General features: G+C 41.1%; 1 protein-coding gene across 2 annotated transcripts in view; it reads left to right on the top strand.

Annotated features, from left to right (window-relative positions):
- The window catches only part of LOC134619986 (receptor tyrosine-protein kinase erbB-4-like), a 356,445-nt gene extending 339,947 nt beyond the window's left edge, over positions 1–16,498 (top strand). For both annotated transcript variants that reach the window (XM_063465828.1, XM_063465829.1), the window contains exons 22-27: positions 684–759; positions 962–1,108; positions 9,853–9,950; positions 10,115–10,285; positions 13,072–13,357; positions 14,398–16,498. In XM_063465828.1, the coding sequence (XP_063321898.1) occupies positions 684–759; positions 962–1,108; positions 9,853–9,950; positions 10,115–10,285; positions 13,072–13,357; positions 14,398–15,236 (1,617 nt within the window). In that variant the 3' untranslated portion in view covers positions 15,237–16,498. The remainder of the gene's footprint in view (positions 1–683; positions 760–961; positions 1,109–9,852; positions 9,951–10,114; positions 10,286–13,071; positions 13,358–14,397) is intronic.
- The last annotated feature ends 268 nt before the right edge of the window (positions 16,499–16,766 follow it).

The following is a 16,766-nucleotide window of genomic DNA, read 5'->3' as shown; positions in this document are numbered from 1 at the left end:
ACGTATGCCATAAAAATAGACGTGCCGTGGGAGATAAATCAACAGAGATGAAAGTGGAGGTGCCATACCACATTTCCAACCTGAAGCAGTTTCATTTCCTCCCTTCCTGCTCATTTCCCCGAAGAATGAGTGTGTGTGTGTGTGTGTGTGTCTGTCAGGCTACCAAACGAAGGGAGGGGCTGGATTTTAAATGACCGTGTGCTCACATGCAAAAGGACACATAATTGCCTTGCTCAGTAGACATGCTGAAAATTCAGTCAATATGGAAATCACACAGTGGTCGGGATTTGGCGCGACGTCTGCCGTCGTCCTTGTCGGGAATGTCGAGAGATCTGCTGTTATTACTGTTTCGCACCCCCTTCCCGCTCTCTTTAGGCTGCTCGGATAAAGTGAGACAAATGGCCGATACAATCTCATTTAGCATCTTAAAAAGCGCACTCGCTATTGATGATTTCTGAGTCCAATCAATCACAATACTTGAGTAATATTGAGCAAAGCAAAACTATGGTTGAAGGCGCTGTCGATTGCCCAATAGCTTTTGAATGCTGGAGTAAAAGAAATGGCTGCTTTTGAGCAAAACAGCATAATGGAAAGTTGTCTGCAATTCAGGTATAAATGGATCAGATGAATGAGAAGCTAATAGTTCAGATTTTAGTTGTTTTATTTTTAATGTCTCTCCTCAGATGCCCATTAAATGGATGGCTCTGGAGTGCATCCACTACAGGAAGTTCACCCATCAGAGTGACGTGTGGAGCTACGGTGAGTGTATTTCGTGTAGGCGTCAATGTTTCTCGTGCTCCAGCGACCTGAAATCCTGTTTAGTGTATCTGCATTTACATTTTCACCCGCTCCCTGTCCCCTGTCGTTCTCTGGGTCCCTTTGCCTCACCTTTCCCATCTTTCTCCGTCTATCTTATTAATATTTGTGTTTTTCTACTCCTCTTCCGCACAACACACTCCAGGAGTGACCATCTGGGAGCTGATGACATTCGGAGGCAAGCCTTACGATGGGATCCCCACACGAGAAATCCCAGACATCCTGGAAAAAGGCGAGCGCCTGCCCCAGCCGCCAATTTGCACCATAGACGTCTACATGGTCATGGTCAAATGTAAGAACACACCCACACACACACACACATATGTCAGACTTCTTGTGTCTGAAGCAGAGTGATGTGCGGGGTATAATTTTACATATGAAAAGAAATGGCATAGATAAGCTTGCTTCTGATAAACATATCTATAAATAATAACCACATGTGAAAGTCTATTTATGCATTTAGAATTTAGTTTAAGTTTATTGCTGCTTTGCCAATAAACATGGCTTCCCTCCTTTTCATTTTCTTAATATGTATCTGGTGTCAACAGGCCACCAGCTTACAATAAAACTGTCTGAAGCTAAAAGCAATGACAATGACATAACAGCAGAACCTGTAATATTTACTAATTAACACGTAAACACACAACAGCGTTAAATTTGCTTGGCTCTCGAGAGCTGAAAGTTGTTTGGAAACTAGCAAGAAGTTACTAAACTAGAGAAATAGCTCATAACTGATCAGAAACCCACAACTTTTTATTTTTAGATATAAAGAGTTTGTTTAACCATGCTTTCTCTGCTCTACAAGTTAGGCTTGTAGATTAATTTGACATGTGAACAGAATGAAGTGAAATTAACACATAGATCCTCCTGATAGAAGAGTGTCAGAAATATTAAAAGTTATATGTGATGGCTTAATCATTCCATGGGTTTGGACACATATCATGGTAGGTATCATCTAGAGACAGCATATAAAAGATGTAAACCTCCATGATATCAGTTACTGGTTATGCTACAGTAATACCAGGGAAAACAGTGGATGGAGACCATGGAACGACCAATATTACTGCAACTGTGTGCAATGAACTTGCAGTCTTGTTACCTTTGAAAAGCTTGCTTTCAAAAATGGAGACCAGATCTATGATCACTCCCAGTCGGTGGTCATCTCTGAGTTGACTTTGGTGCGTCAAGACTGGCAATAAGATGGAGTCAGTCTGCAATAGAATGGGGTCAAGTTTGCAGTTGCATGCAGTCTGGGATAATATGTCAATTAACTGTGATCTGTTGCTATCTGCTTCACTTTTGCCATCTATGTACTCAGAAATTCACATTAACTACTTAAATTTAGAATCCAGACTGATATTAATAGGTTTGAAATAAATAATTCCTCTGCAAACAGTGACGTGTTTGCTAAACAGCCATTTTACTGTTAAATGGCATAGGCCCTAGCTTTTATATTGGAATTTAACCAGAATACAACCAGCGGGCAAACAGCTCGGTCGATTCTCCTACTACAAAGAGACGAGTGTAGAATGACCCAGATTTATTGCAACCTGTTGGAAAGCTATCCGTGTTTATAAATTAGATGGTAATTATGTTTAAACCCTAGCTATTCGGAGTCAGGTTGCCTCCCACCAGGAGAGCTGTGCAATGTGGTCAAAAGTGGTTACAGTAACTCCTTGCAATCAATCAACAAATGCAAAACAGAATAAATGTCACTGATTCAACATTGATTATATTCCATTTCCAAGAAGATTGCTGTCTTATTTTTACTCTAATATGACTGCTGTTTTGAAGCTTTTGGTATTTATAGCATATGAAGCTAATAAGCTAGCAAACTTGGCCAACAGCATATTTTGCACATTGTGTGATACTGAGTAATGTGCAAATTTTGTCAGGCTGAAAACAGACGTGAAACTGTACTACTGGAGTAAATTAACCAACTCCTTGGAGTATGTCTTAGTATGCTGCTATTAATGCTAATGAATGCCAAACAAGATCATCCACAACCAAAGTAGTCTCACCTCTACAAAAAGCCAATTTTTAAACCTTAATAGAAATGGCTGAGTTATATGAAATGGCACCTACTGTAAAGATGTCATAAATGAAATGAAGGGAGCTCTGGAGACCAAATGCATTTTTGTACCAGTCATGTAAACCTGTTTATTTCTGTTCTAAAGTCTATGGGCTCTGTCCTGTTTTTGGAGCCTTCCTCGAGTAGTCATTAGAGGAACTACTGCCTCGGCCCCAAAGTTTGCTGCTTGGTGTTACAAAACTCTAGATCCATATTATATATTAGTATATAAGTTTTAGCAAATTCCTTATAGCAGTCATTCAAATATTATTGTTGTCTAAGCAACACATAGCAGCATGAAACAATGTTACAGAGTAGCACTCCAATAAAGCACGCCTCATGGAGAACATGATCAAATTTATTTTTATGCCATGTTTATTCACTACTGTAATTCGGCTTAAAGTGTCACGCATGAGTTGTAGTTTAATAATAAGGCTCAGATGTTTAATATTCATCTGGTGAGATGTTAGTTGGGCTCTGGGGCTTCATTTCAAGGCTAGAAGAAAAGCTGGTATATGGAGAGAAGGAAAGTAGATGAGTGTTGTCATGAAACTGTGATGAGATGCTGGTTTATGGTCTGCAGCATACAGCCCAGCCCTCACTGGGGATTATGCCCACATCCTTGTTGGTGTCATCCTCCATCTGGACAACCACATCTCCCCAAACGCTCCCTCAAGCCAGTACAACTCATCCAAAAATCCGCCTTCTCCCATCCTCCCCAAATTCTCCCATGTCTTTCCCATCTTGCAATCGTTCCCCTGGCTGAATTCTGTACCCTGTTGCTGGTGTCCATGGCTGTGGAGGGACCCTCCCTCCCATATTTCCAGGAAACTGTCCAGACTTGTATGCCAAACCATGCTCTGAGCTGTGCCAGCCATTGGCTAGTTGGCTGTCCATCCACGCACCAGTCTGGTATTCACGCCGCCCTGTCTGAACTCAAGTATGTCGGAGTGACTTTTCTGTCACTCAGTCTTCTGTTGTCTGAAAATCCCCCCAAAAATGACCTCACTTCCACTCCTCCCCACTGACTTTCTTGTTTTCCCTCTTTACTTGTGATTCTCAGTTATTTTTAATTATCTAATCTTTTGTACCAGTATTGTATCTGAATACATTCTTATGGCTGCTTGTAGCGCAGTGAATTTAAGCTTAGTCTACTGTTCCACTCATTGTAATTCACTCTGCAAAGAGCTTAAAATGGCAAATGTGTTGAAAGAGAATAATGTGATCCAGCTTAGAGCTTGATATCAAAACATATTCCCATGACAAAAATGTTAATCCAACTGAAATGTCATAATATCTAATAGTTGCCAATGGCTTTTGACAGCACAGAAGCAAACCATGAAAGCCCTGCAGCCATTTAGCCTAATAATGCCAACTTATCCTCTCTTTCCTCCTGGTGGAGAAATGTAATTTTTATGTGCTATGCTAATTTGTCTGGACGTGTCTGGACAATAATGTTGTAAATGCTGAGGTCAGAGAGGTTCATTCAGCTTAACAAGCAGCAAAAATGCTTATATACACCTGATTTATTAGGGTAGATGTCTGATACACAGTACACCACAGAAGCTTTGAATGCTAAAAGTAAAGGGAGAATGCTTTCAAAGCTGATGAGTTTGAAGTCAGATGCAGTGTGAGTACCCTTTGTCAGTTACATTTCTGTAGTTTTGCCTCTGTACACCATCAACATATAATCGAACTGCTGAATTTAAGCTACAGTTCACAGGGTTAAATAAAAGTGTTGCTTTAACTGTTTAGGAATTACATTCATTTTTATACATAGTCTCACAAGTTCCGGTGTTGGTCAAGTTACTTGGAAATAGTAATTAGTTACTAATTACTGATTACTTTTCCAAGAAAGTAATCCCGTTACTTTACTGGTTACTTATTTTCAAAAGTAATTAGTTACCTTACTACTTAGTTACTTTTTAAAAACATGATACACAAATCCATATAAAGCAATAGACCTTTCAGCCCAATTCTATTTTTTTTCATAATCCATCATATAAAATGGAATCAAATGAAAAAGTCTCTTTTGAAAACTTGTTTTATTAGTTTTAATCTTTTAACTTTATGCACATTGCATCAAGTACAACTTTATTATATGCAACTGTCTTTGACTTGAAGAAATTTGTTTAAAAATTTAAACCTATTTTCTGCATATTCCAGCATATAAAATATTTTTTGTGTGTTTACACTCACTCTTTTAAATACATACAAGTAGAACACAGCAAAAAGTAAATACAATCAAAGATTCAGCGGCACTGTTGCTCTTAAATCTATTTTCACCTGTTTAACAGGAGTGGAAAAGTCGGAGGTTGGCCCAGTGTCGCAGCGGTCATGTCAGTGGGGGGATCCGGGGGTTTCTCTGTGAATTCCACATTCCCGTGGCAGCGTGCTAGGTGCTTGCTCAGATTTGAAGTTTAATTTTTACGCTGTAGAAAGATGATTTTTCCAAATAGTAATCCCTTACTTTACTTGTTACTTGAAAAAGTAATCGGATTACAGTAACACACTACTTTTAACGCGTTACTGCCCATCCCTGCCCATAAGTAACTGGACAACTGACTGACAAGCAGTTTCGTGGTCAGGAAAGCGCTGTTCCCTCATAATTACATGACAAATTAGAGAACCACCTTATAATTTAACTTTTAATTTAAAGATCACAAATAGCTCTTTCAAATTATATATAATCGTGTAACATTTGTACATTCGTATTTTTATCAATGCTTTCTAATTATGTGTTTCTGCTGCACCACCACTGCTCTCTCCTCGTCATCTCCACCTCATCTTCTTCCTCCTCACCACGAACCTCGTTTCCTGAGCTGACATCAGGGCTCTAGCACATGAAAACATTATTATTTATCCCTGATATTGTCACCGATACTTATTGTCAGCAGATTAGACTTTTGACCCTCTCACATCCTCACATCGAATTAGTCTATTTGCTAAGTATCAGAGTCCAACAATGTTAGATCCACTTCAAAGAAAGTTTGACAAACACCAGCTAACAGAGACTAACCCCTGCTAACAGCGGCAAAAACAGCAGCACTTACTGATGGAAAAGTTTAGGATATCCTCAACAACTCACCTCAGTATCACTGTCAAAGTAAGCTTCGCTGACTTTCTCAAAGTTTTACAGCCTCCTCCAGAGCAAATAGATGTGGACACTTCTCACTTGGCATATTGACAGCTGAGGTAAACAATAGTTTCTCAAGGCAAAGAAATGGGATATTCCACAATGGCCAAGTCAGTGACCTGATCATAACCCAAAAGAGCATACTTCTCAGTTATTAAATGCAAACCTGAAGGCTGAGAGACCCACAAACAAGCAGCAGCTGAAGGCTGCAGCAAAGGCCTGGCAGAGCATCTCAAGGGAGGAAACAGGATTTGCTGATATCCATGGATTCTAGACTTCATGCAGCCACTGACTGAAACAGATTTTCATTCACATATTAAAAACAGTCCCTATATTTAAGATTGTATGTCTGATTACTTTTGAACCTCAGAAAAAGAGGAACTATGTGTAAAAAGAGCTGTGATTCCTGAACAATTAAAGCAATACTATCATATTTCACCCAAGTAGTGACCGGATGCTGTAGAATTATCTTTTAAATTCAGTGATTTGTAGTAACAACAAGCACTTTTTTATTCTTGGTTGTGCATGGTGTGTTTGTCACCCGTAGTCATTGTGCAGCTGACACAAATGTCGTTCCACTTATCCTACTCACTATATTTCACCCTTATTAATGTAGTTTATATTAGTGAGTGGCTGTTTTAACACCATGGAGGAAAAATCATAGAATAAGTGATTCTGACTTTATGTGATCCCACACTTAATCAGGGCAGGGCTCCTTGTCTTCTTGTTTTTTGGCATTACCTTTTAATTAGTAATTTTATATTACTGCTTATCATTCCAGCAGGTTTAAAATCTTCAGAAACTGACTATTTTTTACCCACCAATTAGCAAAAACAGCACAGCTACTAATGAGATGGGTGACGTCCGGTGAGCATCATGATCAAAAATAACCCAAACAGGTCAGGCACAGAGTCCAAGTAGCAGGAGAGTCACACTGCCCAGTCAGAAGCCGGAAGCAGGCTCAGCAATCGGCCACATTAATTCTAATTGCATGTTGACTGCGAGCCGTTTGTTTGTGATCTCATGGGCCATCACACGGCGTGCCCCGCCGCTTCTGCGCCACCCCAATAAAAATGAAATAGAGTTTGATTGCTGGAGTAATTGCACCTCATTTAGGTAATGTGCCTGCGTGGGGCGTTGCAAGTGGAAATTTGAACAAAGTCAAACAGGCGAAGTGACAGCAGAAAGGGTCAGGCTTTATTTAAGAGGAGCTAGATTAAAAGTGGTGCCCAGAATGTAAGAAATGCACATAAGACTGCAGATTTTTAATTCGATAAATGCTGTTAGAGTATAGCAAGGTATATGCAAGTTTTTTGTAACATAAATACATGAAAAAACAAACAATAACATACAATAAACCCCCTATTGGACTGCTGGAGACACCTCACTTTAGCCGTCGATGCTGCAGAGTGTGTAATGGAGATGTCGACAGTGAAATCAGCAGCTCTCTTTGCTTACGATCTAATCTGAGCTAAGACACCACCTGGCATTTTACCTTCAGGGGTTTGCTGTGTTTACTGCAGCAGTAGCCTAAAGGAGAGAAATGTGGTTTACAAAGTAAAATAAAAAAAAGTTTTTTTATTACAACCTCTGAGTTGCCCTTGAGCAAAGCAGTTGGCACTTAAAATGTATAGAATTAAGTCAAAGTGAACGGCACTGTTGCTCATTCAGCATTCCTGAAATAAATGAAGGTTGAAGGTACACAGTGACACAGCTTTCATTGAGTGTTTTCTCTTAGATAAACTGCGCACAGATAAAAGTTTAACAAAGCGCTACATTATCCAGTATAAAGTGATAGCTGGAAATGTCCCCTTTTACCATTTCTTACTGAAGTGTATTCATGGAGCTGTTGGATTGCACCAAAATGACACTTTTTTTGTTTTTATCCAACTGAAGAAACAGAATATTCACATTTAGTGCGATCTAGCTGAAATTCAATTATTATTATTAAATGGTATTTCATGCAAGAGAGCTAATAAAGACAAATTAAATACTTACAGCTCTCATATTGATGTTTAAAGCGTTTTTGATTGATTCACAATATCAAGTCGTGCACTGAATAACACGCAAGGAAACATTCCACCCTAATCGCTGTCGGTAGATGCCGGTTGCATTCAAACAACACAATGAAAGACACTCATACCCTGACAGTTGGTTATTAATATTATTGCATGGATGTCAGTATAATTTTATTCTACCAAATTAAAAAGAATAACTGGGGAGAGAGAGGGCAACCATCCTGTAGGAAAGTAATGGAACAGAGGGAAGAAGACACGTCTAGGGAGAGCAGCGGCTGATGAAGATGGTCAGGCAGGCTGAGATGGAGATTTATGATCTATTCATAAAGCCTGTCTAGCATTTGATCATGTGTTCAGGCTAATGTATGAAAACCACCGTGGTTACCTTAGAAACCAGTCGCAACCCTGCCATGCTCATGCATCATCAGTGTCCTCCGGTATTTAGAGACACATCACTGCGCCCCTGGCTGTATTCTGTGATATGCCAGCTGTTTGTCAAATATTATTTTGGTTTGAGTAACACTTTGCAATAAGAGATTCAAAAGTGGGGAACAGGAACTACTGAGTAAATATGCTTTTACACTGGGGGTAAAGAAGTTATTGGCAAGTGTGACGTAATCCTGAAGCATTGAGAAATTATTGAGGACCTCTAATGATAAATCATACAGGAGAGGGTAGCACTAACAAAAAGACAGGAGTCAGAGCGGTGGAAGAGTGGAAAATGCTAAGATTTTTACTGGGAGTGACCAGAATGGTTGCGATTATAAATGAGTACATCAGAAGGACAGCTCAGGATTCAGAGATAACGTTAGAAAGGCGAGGCTGAGATAGTTTTTATTGGACAAAGGGTGTAGAATATGGAGATGGAGGAAGGTGGGGGGGTACCACAGAGGAGGTTCGTGGATGTAGCGAAGGAGGACATGCAGAGGGTTGGTGTGCCAGAAGAGGTTGATAAAGGTTGGGTAAGATGTGGGCAGATTATCTGCTGTTCCTACACATAAATGGACCAGCCAAAAGAAAAAGAAGAAGGGGAATGTAATAGCGACGTAGTCCTAAAGTCATGATGAATGGCTACATAACTACTGATTAATTACTGAGTAACTACTGAGCAAGTATGTGTTTACAATGGAGTGTGGAGGAATGACTGCTAAGGATGACAAAGCAAAGAGAAACTGCTGAGGAACTATAATGATACATCAACTGAGCAGATAAAGAAACAGCAGGTAAAGTAGTTATGAAGTTATGAGCAACTACTTTGTAACTACTGAGTAACTGCTGAGTAATATACTTAATTACTTGAGGTAATAAAAAAGAATGACTAAGCAGCAATAAAGAAGCAATTAGTGTTTTGTTCTGCTGTGTTTGATGTAGAGTTTATCGAGAATGAACTCTACATATGAAAAAAAAATGGACCTTTCCGGATTTACGGATGATTATGAGCTAATCATTACCTAATGATTCACTAATAGTGTGTTTAGCAGCTGGCTCTTAAGTATTTAATAGCCCTGGGTCAAGAGTTATTAGGGAAGTACTAAAGAACAACTCATTAACTATCAGACTGTTCCTGATTTGTTGTTCCTATTTCTTTAGCAACTATCCCCCTCTTAGAATAATACACAGGGCTGACAGGAAGCTGCAAATGCAGTAAGAGGCTCGAGAGTAGTCCTTCTGAGAAATGAGCAAAGAAAAAGGAGACAGCTGGGATAAAGGTTAAGGAATTGTAGACAATTAATAAACTTCTCTCTGTATATTTCTCTGCTTCTTTTTCTAACTCCATGGCATTCTTCCTTTGCCCTCTTTCTCTTCCCCAGGCTGGATGATTGATGCAGACAGCAGGCCGAAGTTCAAGGAGCTGGCCGCCGAGTTCTGCAGAATGGCTCGTGACCCACAGCGATATCTGGTGATTCAGGTGTGTCCTTTGATAATAACTTTCCTTTGTTTCTTTTCTCTGCAAACATTTACATATCGTGCAGACACAAAAGTATTATCTGATGCATCTCTCGCTGCAATCTGTATGCTGCTGGAATTAATTTGGTGCTCGGCAATTAAAACTGTTACACGTGTATAACTCAGGGAGACGACCGCATGAAGCTTCCCAGTCCCAATGACAGCAAGTTCTTCCAGAGCCTGCTGGACGAAGAGGACCTTGATGACTTGATGGATGCCGAGGAGTATCTGGTGCCTCGAGGTTTCAACATGGCCACTCAGTCGTGCACGACCAGGCCTCGTGTTGACCCCAACAGGGTAAGACCACTGACGAACACTGTGTTATACTGCATTTTGGAAGCATTTGTGTGCCAAACGCTCCAAAGTTGTTAAGCGTCATAGATGATCTCTAGCAAAAAACATCTTTAATTTTGTGTACGTGCCTCTTCTCTTTTACTGTCCTATATAAATGCTCAAGGTGGTTAAGAACCTGCAATACACTGATAATTTCCCTCTACTAATAACCTACCTCCATCATTTCCATCACAGTGTGTGTGTCTTAAACCTGGACTCTTTATGCAGTAGCTCCCCAGGCCCCAGGTTTCATTACTCAGAGCGCCATAGGCAAATAACAAGCCGCTATCTTAAAATGCTGGAGTCGTTTACAAATAGACAATGAGCACAGGCTGGGCTGCTTGCTTTGCAGCATGCACCATGTACTGCTGGCCAGCCCATGGCTCCGCATCTTATACAACTTTAGCCCCACGACCTATCCATTTGCCAGTGGCTCTCTGTTCCCTGACAGCCGCGCACATACGCCAAAAAACACACACATGATAATCGAGTCAGAGTCCTGCTTGTTTAAGGTCAACAACCAGATCGCCAATTGAAGATCTTTTGATTTTACAGTCAGAAGCTGCCGCGTGTCCAAGCAGGGAAGGGTGTATAAATCCATCAGTGAGCTGACTTTGCCGAAGGAAGTTAGTTATTCAGGTTGTGCCGCCTCAGACACAGTCCGATACAGACGGTTATCTTATCTGTGCTGATTTGCTCTCACTCGCTCGCACTTGAAAAGACGAGCCGATAATGACTTGCTTTGAAGAAGGGATGAACAGAGAAGTTTGGAGGAGGAGGATGTTGATTGCAGTGGAGGGAAGACCGTAGGAGTAGGTGGACGAATATAACCCCGGGACATTTCCCTCTTTTCTGTTGTGTTTTGTAGATCTGCTTCCCGTAATTGCTGCTGTAGCGCTAGCAGCTGGCAAGAGTGCAGAGAAGTTGGCCTGGATTAAATAGCCCGCGGCAAGCCAACACAGCTCGGCAAGAAGCCCTTTGCTTCATTTGTCATGTTTTGTATATTCTGGTGGGCCTTTTTTTTTATTTTTAAGGTTCAGGTGTTTGTATCATAGCTTTGCCTGGCTGCCCCTCACAGTCCCTGGTGGCTGATGACTATACCAGCAGAACTTTGTCTGAGAATTTTACTTCAAAAGGCAGCAGCATGGGTTAAAGCCTCACTGCTTTGCCGCAGGTGGAACAAAAGTTGTGTACGCTAGCTTAAACTTTGTTGTTATTAGCTTATTTGCCATAGATATTATATCATCAAAGAGTTAGACAGTACCCAGAGTACCTCAGACCAAAGATATTTACAGCTAAGTTATATCAGAAAGTATCTTAATCAGAATTTCTGGCAGAGAGCAGAATTCATGGTTCCATCAATTACAGCAAGTAATTGAACTGAAGCAGCAAACTGCCACTACATTGTACGGTATGATGTTCTTTTTATGAAGTGCTGTGTTAGTTTTATGCAGATGTAGTGGAACTCAAACCTTCCACAAAGTTCAGATGTTGTTTCATTAGTCCACAGAATATTTTCCAAAATTTTGGGGCATCATCAAGATGTTTTCTGGTCAATGTGAGACTTTGTGTTTTTGTTTTTGGTCAGCAGTGGTTTTCTCCTTGAACTCTCCCATGGATGCCATTTTTGCCCAGTCTCTGTCTTATTGTTGAATCATGAACTTTGACTGCAGTTCTTTAGATCTTGTTCAGTCCACTTTTGGTAGGCCATTCACTCCTGGGAAGGTTCTATAACCGATTCAATTCCAATTCACAAGGTCCTGATTTGATTTGATTCAATTTTGACTCAGACAGTCAGAAATATTTTAATTCTGATCATTTATCAGTACATATCCATATTTTTTATGTCTATGTATAAAAACAAAGCTGACACTTGAGACTTCATCAGAGGTTTAAGCATCACAGCAGATGCCTTTGTGTCAAAGTAACTGAGGATAAAACGCAGAAAAACATGAAGGAGATTTTCCTGCCCTGGCTTTTTATAGCAGTTTAAAAATATTCTGCAGTAGAACAAAAACTGAAGCAAACCATGAATCAACCTATGAATGGATTACCTGATGCTGCTGAAGTGAAGCAGAGCAAAGTTACAGAGGTGTTAACATCTTTCTGTGGAATCCGTTCACCTGCTTTTTAATCGTTTAGTGTTTTAACTCTTTGGCAGTTTTTGAAATAGTTTCATGAGCCTGAGCTGAGATTCTGGCATTTCTGGCTAAATATATTCACATTTAAAAATTGATTCAGAATTTAATGAATCGATATCGATATCATTCAAACTAAAATCAATTTGAAACGGAAAAATTGATTTTTTTATACCCACCCCTAATAATGGCGCTCACCGTGGTTCACCAAAGCCTTAGAAATGGTTTTTATAACAATTTCAAGACAGATAGATGTCAGTTTGTTAAATCTTAGCATGATGAGTTGATATTTGAGATACTTTGGCCTACTTCACTTTGTCATACAGGTTCTTTTTAAGTGATTTTTTGATTCAATAGGTCTGGTAGTAATCAGGCTTGGGTGTGGCTTTTGAAATTGAATGTAACTTTACAAAAACATGTGGTTAATCACAGTTAATTCATGATTTACCAATCAAGCAGAGCAAAATAGCCTTACTTGCACTTCTTTAGCAGAGAATCAGCTGCGTCATGAGCTTATTTGCTCTGACTTGGACTTCATGGCCCCTCCTGAACTCATGCTATGCTCGGTTTTTCTTATCTTTCTTATCCGATCCCTGCCTCTCTTTACCGCAGAATCAATTTGGCTATCGAGATGGTGGTCCAAATCCTGCAGAAGGACCCTTGGCAGGCGCACAAGCTTGTGTGAACCAGGATGCCACAGGTGGCCCGAGCCCGGTCCTGGAGGACCAGCGTTGTAATGGAAGCCTGCATAAGAAGAGCCTGAGCCAGGCTGGAGGGGAAGACAGTGGGGGTCAGAGGTACAGTGCTGACCCAACCATCTTTCTGGGGGAGAGAGCATTGAGAGGGGACATTGATGAGGACGGATACATGACGCCAATGAAGGACAAGAGCTCCTCAGGTACTCACAGTTAAGCCTTATGAGACTGTTGTGGCCACTTGAATCATTTAGAAGATAATTAATCCAGTTTAATTTTCCAGAGTACACATTAGAAGCAGAATTGCTCTAAAGAAACTAAAAATAGGTTCAGGTAGGAATTCTGCAGTCCTGCAGGGCATTTAGTAGTAATGATGCATAAATGCATTTTAGGAGCTGTATTTAATCCACAGCACAGAGTAGATAATATTAAACTTTAAAATAACCTTACCTAATTAAAATAATTTCTTACTAATCTACAAAGCAAAACTGTGCAGTGGAAGTTAAAGATTGATTACGCTACAATCATCTGTGCAGCTCCACAAACAGAAACATAATTAAAATTATAAACAAGTACATAATATATGTGCACCTTTCTCTCTGTCCTGTCATCTCTTTGCTCATTCACAGAGTAAATACGATCTTTTGTACGATAGTCGGCCTGTCATTTTTCCTGTTCATTTCATCTCATTCCATTGATTAAAATTCCTACTGAGTTTCCTTCGACGGCGGTGTATGTCAGCTACTACTACAGAGTCATGTTTTGCCTTTGATCATAATTCAGTCCATCAGCCCCGCTCTTGCACTACCGTCTTTGATTTTTTTTTTTTTTTGAGCAGCTCAAAATATAACAAAGCCTGCAGCAAAATGCATCTGATGCAATGTCAAGGAGCGGAAAAGTGGGCAAAATCAATAGGTTTCTCACCCCACTATTATAGCGCTTGGAAGCAGTGAAGAGGGGTCATTTGTTGGCATTTTCAACCCCGGCAGATGGAGTTTCCAGTGCCAAAGAACTGCTGGCAAGATGCCCGTCTTGTCCTGAGTGCCTGCCATTATCGCCATTATCATCTCCATCTTCTCTCCTCATTACCGAGTGATCTCTTTCTTTTACTCTATTTCATTCTCTATTTCCTTTGTTTTCTCACCTCTTGATTTAATTTCTCCAAATTTTTTGTTATTGCTGTCTGAACTGTTTTTCTCTTCTTCTAATTCACTCTCCTTCTCATTCATTTTCTGTGGTACAGAATATCTGAATCCCATCGAGGAGAACCCGTTTGTCACGCGACGTAAAAACGGCGAGATCCACGCCCTGGATAACCCAGGCTACCACAGCACACCCAACAGTCAGCCCAAAGGAGAGGACGAGTACATCAATGAGCCCCTCTACCTCAACACCTTCCATACCCCCACTGAGTTGGGCCTGGAAGCCCTGAGGAGAAATGGTCTGCCCCTACCCAACCAGCCTCCTTCTTCTATCTCAGCCACAACCTCAGGCTCCCATCTCCCGCTTACCATCCAGACTAGCCTGCCCCACTACCCCCTCCCCACAGCCCAACCATCTCCATCTGGTATTCCTTGCCACCATGGTCCACCGACTCACATCCTCCATGCCCACCACACCGTCAAACCTGCAGGGCAACCTGGCAATCCAGGTGGCGGCTCTGTTGCTCAGAGCCAAGTAGGAACTACTGCTCAGGCTCAGGTGAGCCAGTCGGGTGCCCTGTCCACTTCAGCCACCATCGGGCATGGCAGCCTGCCAGCCTACCAGAGCTACGCCACCACACACCCTGCCAGTTTGCTGAAGCATGGAGGGCAGACATCAGGTAAAGCCAGCGGGAAGAAGCTAAAGGTGACCTTTGACAATCCAGAATACTGGCAGCACAGCTTGCCTCCCAAATCATCTAACCAGGCAGCCTCAGATGGTGCCCAGGGAGGTTCCACCAACGCCAAGCTCTTCTATAAGCAGAATGGACACATACGGCCGGCAGTAGCTGAAAACCCTGAATACATGTCTGAGTTTTCCCTGAAATCTGGAACCATCTTGCCACCTCCACCTTACCGGCAGCGAAACACTGTGGTCTAGATTATTCCATTTAACAAACGTTCCCCAATCTTCCTCTAGCCTCCAACAAGCCCAACATCCTCTCCAGTTCCACGGTCCTACACAAAGACAGAGTAGCCCCAACCAAGGCTGCTCTCAGCCCTGCCCAGATAACGGGCCATCTGCTGTAGATTGTAGCAACATCTGGAGGAGGTGGACCGAACCAAGCAGAAGCAACTCAGACCCCTGAACTGTCACTATAGACAATCTCGTCCATCTCTGTTCTGTAGATAGAGACTGTGCTCCATGTCATTCAGAATGTCAATTTTATGGTAGTTTTCAGTAAAGAACAGATGCTTAATTATCACACAGCAGTGGACGGACTGTATCTGGGGGTACCTGAACTCACTGCCAGCCACTTGGGTTTCAGATTTGTGAGAGGAACAAGAAGTTTTACTAATCTTTTTGCTTTCTATTATAAAGTTCTGAGGAGGAACAATATTCTGCAAAGGGTTTCTGAAAGAAGCAATCACATAGAACAAATACAGTCTGTTAGATGTCAAGCTGCCTGGTTTTCTGAATGACCTTAGAGTGAGGTAGCCAGGCAACAAAAGCAAAATATGGAGGAAGAAAAGACAATATAGAGTGGGCAACAAAAGATGGAGCACTCATCAATCATATTCAGTGATTTTGCCTATAGGATTATACCCACCGTGTGTTCTTTTATATGAAATATGTGAATCTCATCTCATCCTTCTACTGTAACTGTGATACTGTGATGGACAAAACTACAGTGATCTTTTCTTTCACATTTGTAGTTCAACCATGGACTTTTTAAATTGCTCGAGAATCTGCAGGGCAACTGCTGTTCTGTTGGTTTTGCTTGGCTGCTGTCTGTTTGGAGAAGCTGACTAAAACAGCTTTCCCAGGGCAAATGGTAAAAGGGAAACCACACTGTAAACACTTTTATAATCACGGGTTTCAGTGCTGAAAAGATTTTTATACATTGGTTTTCCCATTCAGATCGTGAAGCTAACTCGGATGAGAAAACCTGCTATGAGCTGTAGAGTACTCAACAGTAAAGCAGTTGAACTCAAAATGGTGTTCAAAGAGAGAAAAAAAACTACAGAAAGGGGAGGAAAAGTTCATGAAAGTTCATACAAACTGACTAATGAAGACCTCAAGGAAGGAACAAGACAGCACCAGCAGAGCACAGTTAAACAGACTACTTTATATGTGTCTATCTGTCTTTATGTCAGTGTGACTGGGATTAGTGTGTGTGTGTATGTTCATATTTTAGCAAGCTAGAGATGACCACACTGGGGGGGGGGGGGGGGTGGATGTGGTAAAAGTCAGTGTTAATGGAGTCGAAAGCTAAAGATCTTCAGTACTAACCAACGATCGACGCTATCAAGGCTTTTTTTCCTATGTCAAGTATAAAATAAACCAAGCTCAAATCAAAGGATCATTAAAAGGCCCTAACCGCACCAAATGGCACCAAATCTCTGGAAGGGTTTTATAGATTTAGGGTGTTCTTAGCTAACGTTACTTTCTTTGAGTTGATCAAAATCA

This window comes from Pelmatolapia mariae, linkage group LG23 (assembly GCF_036321145.2).
Source record: "Pelmatolapia mariae isolate MD_Pm_ZW linkage group LG23, Pm_UMD_F_2, whole genome shotgun sequence".
NCBI lineage: Eukaryota > Metazoa > Chordata > Actinopteri > Cichliformes > Cichlidae > Pelmatolapia > Pelmatolapia mariae.
Note: the sequence above shows the minus strand (reverse complement) of the source record. Positions and strands in the feature narration are given on the sequence as shown.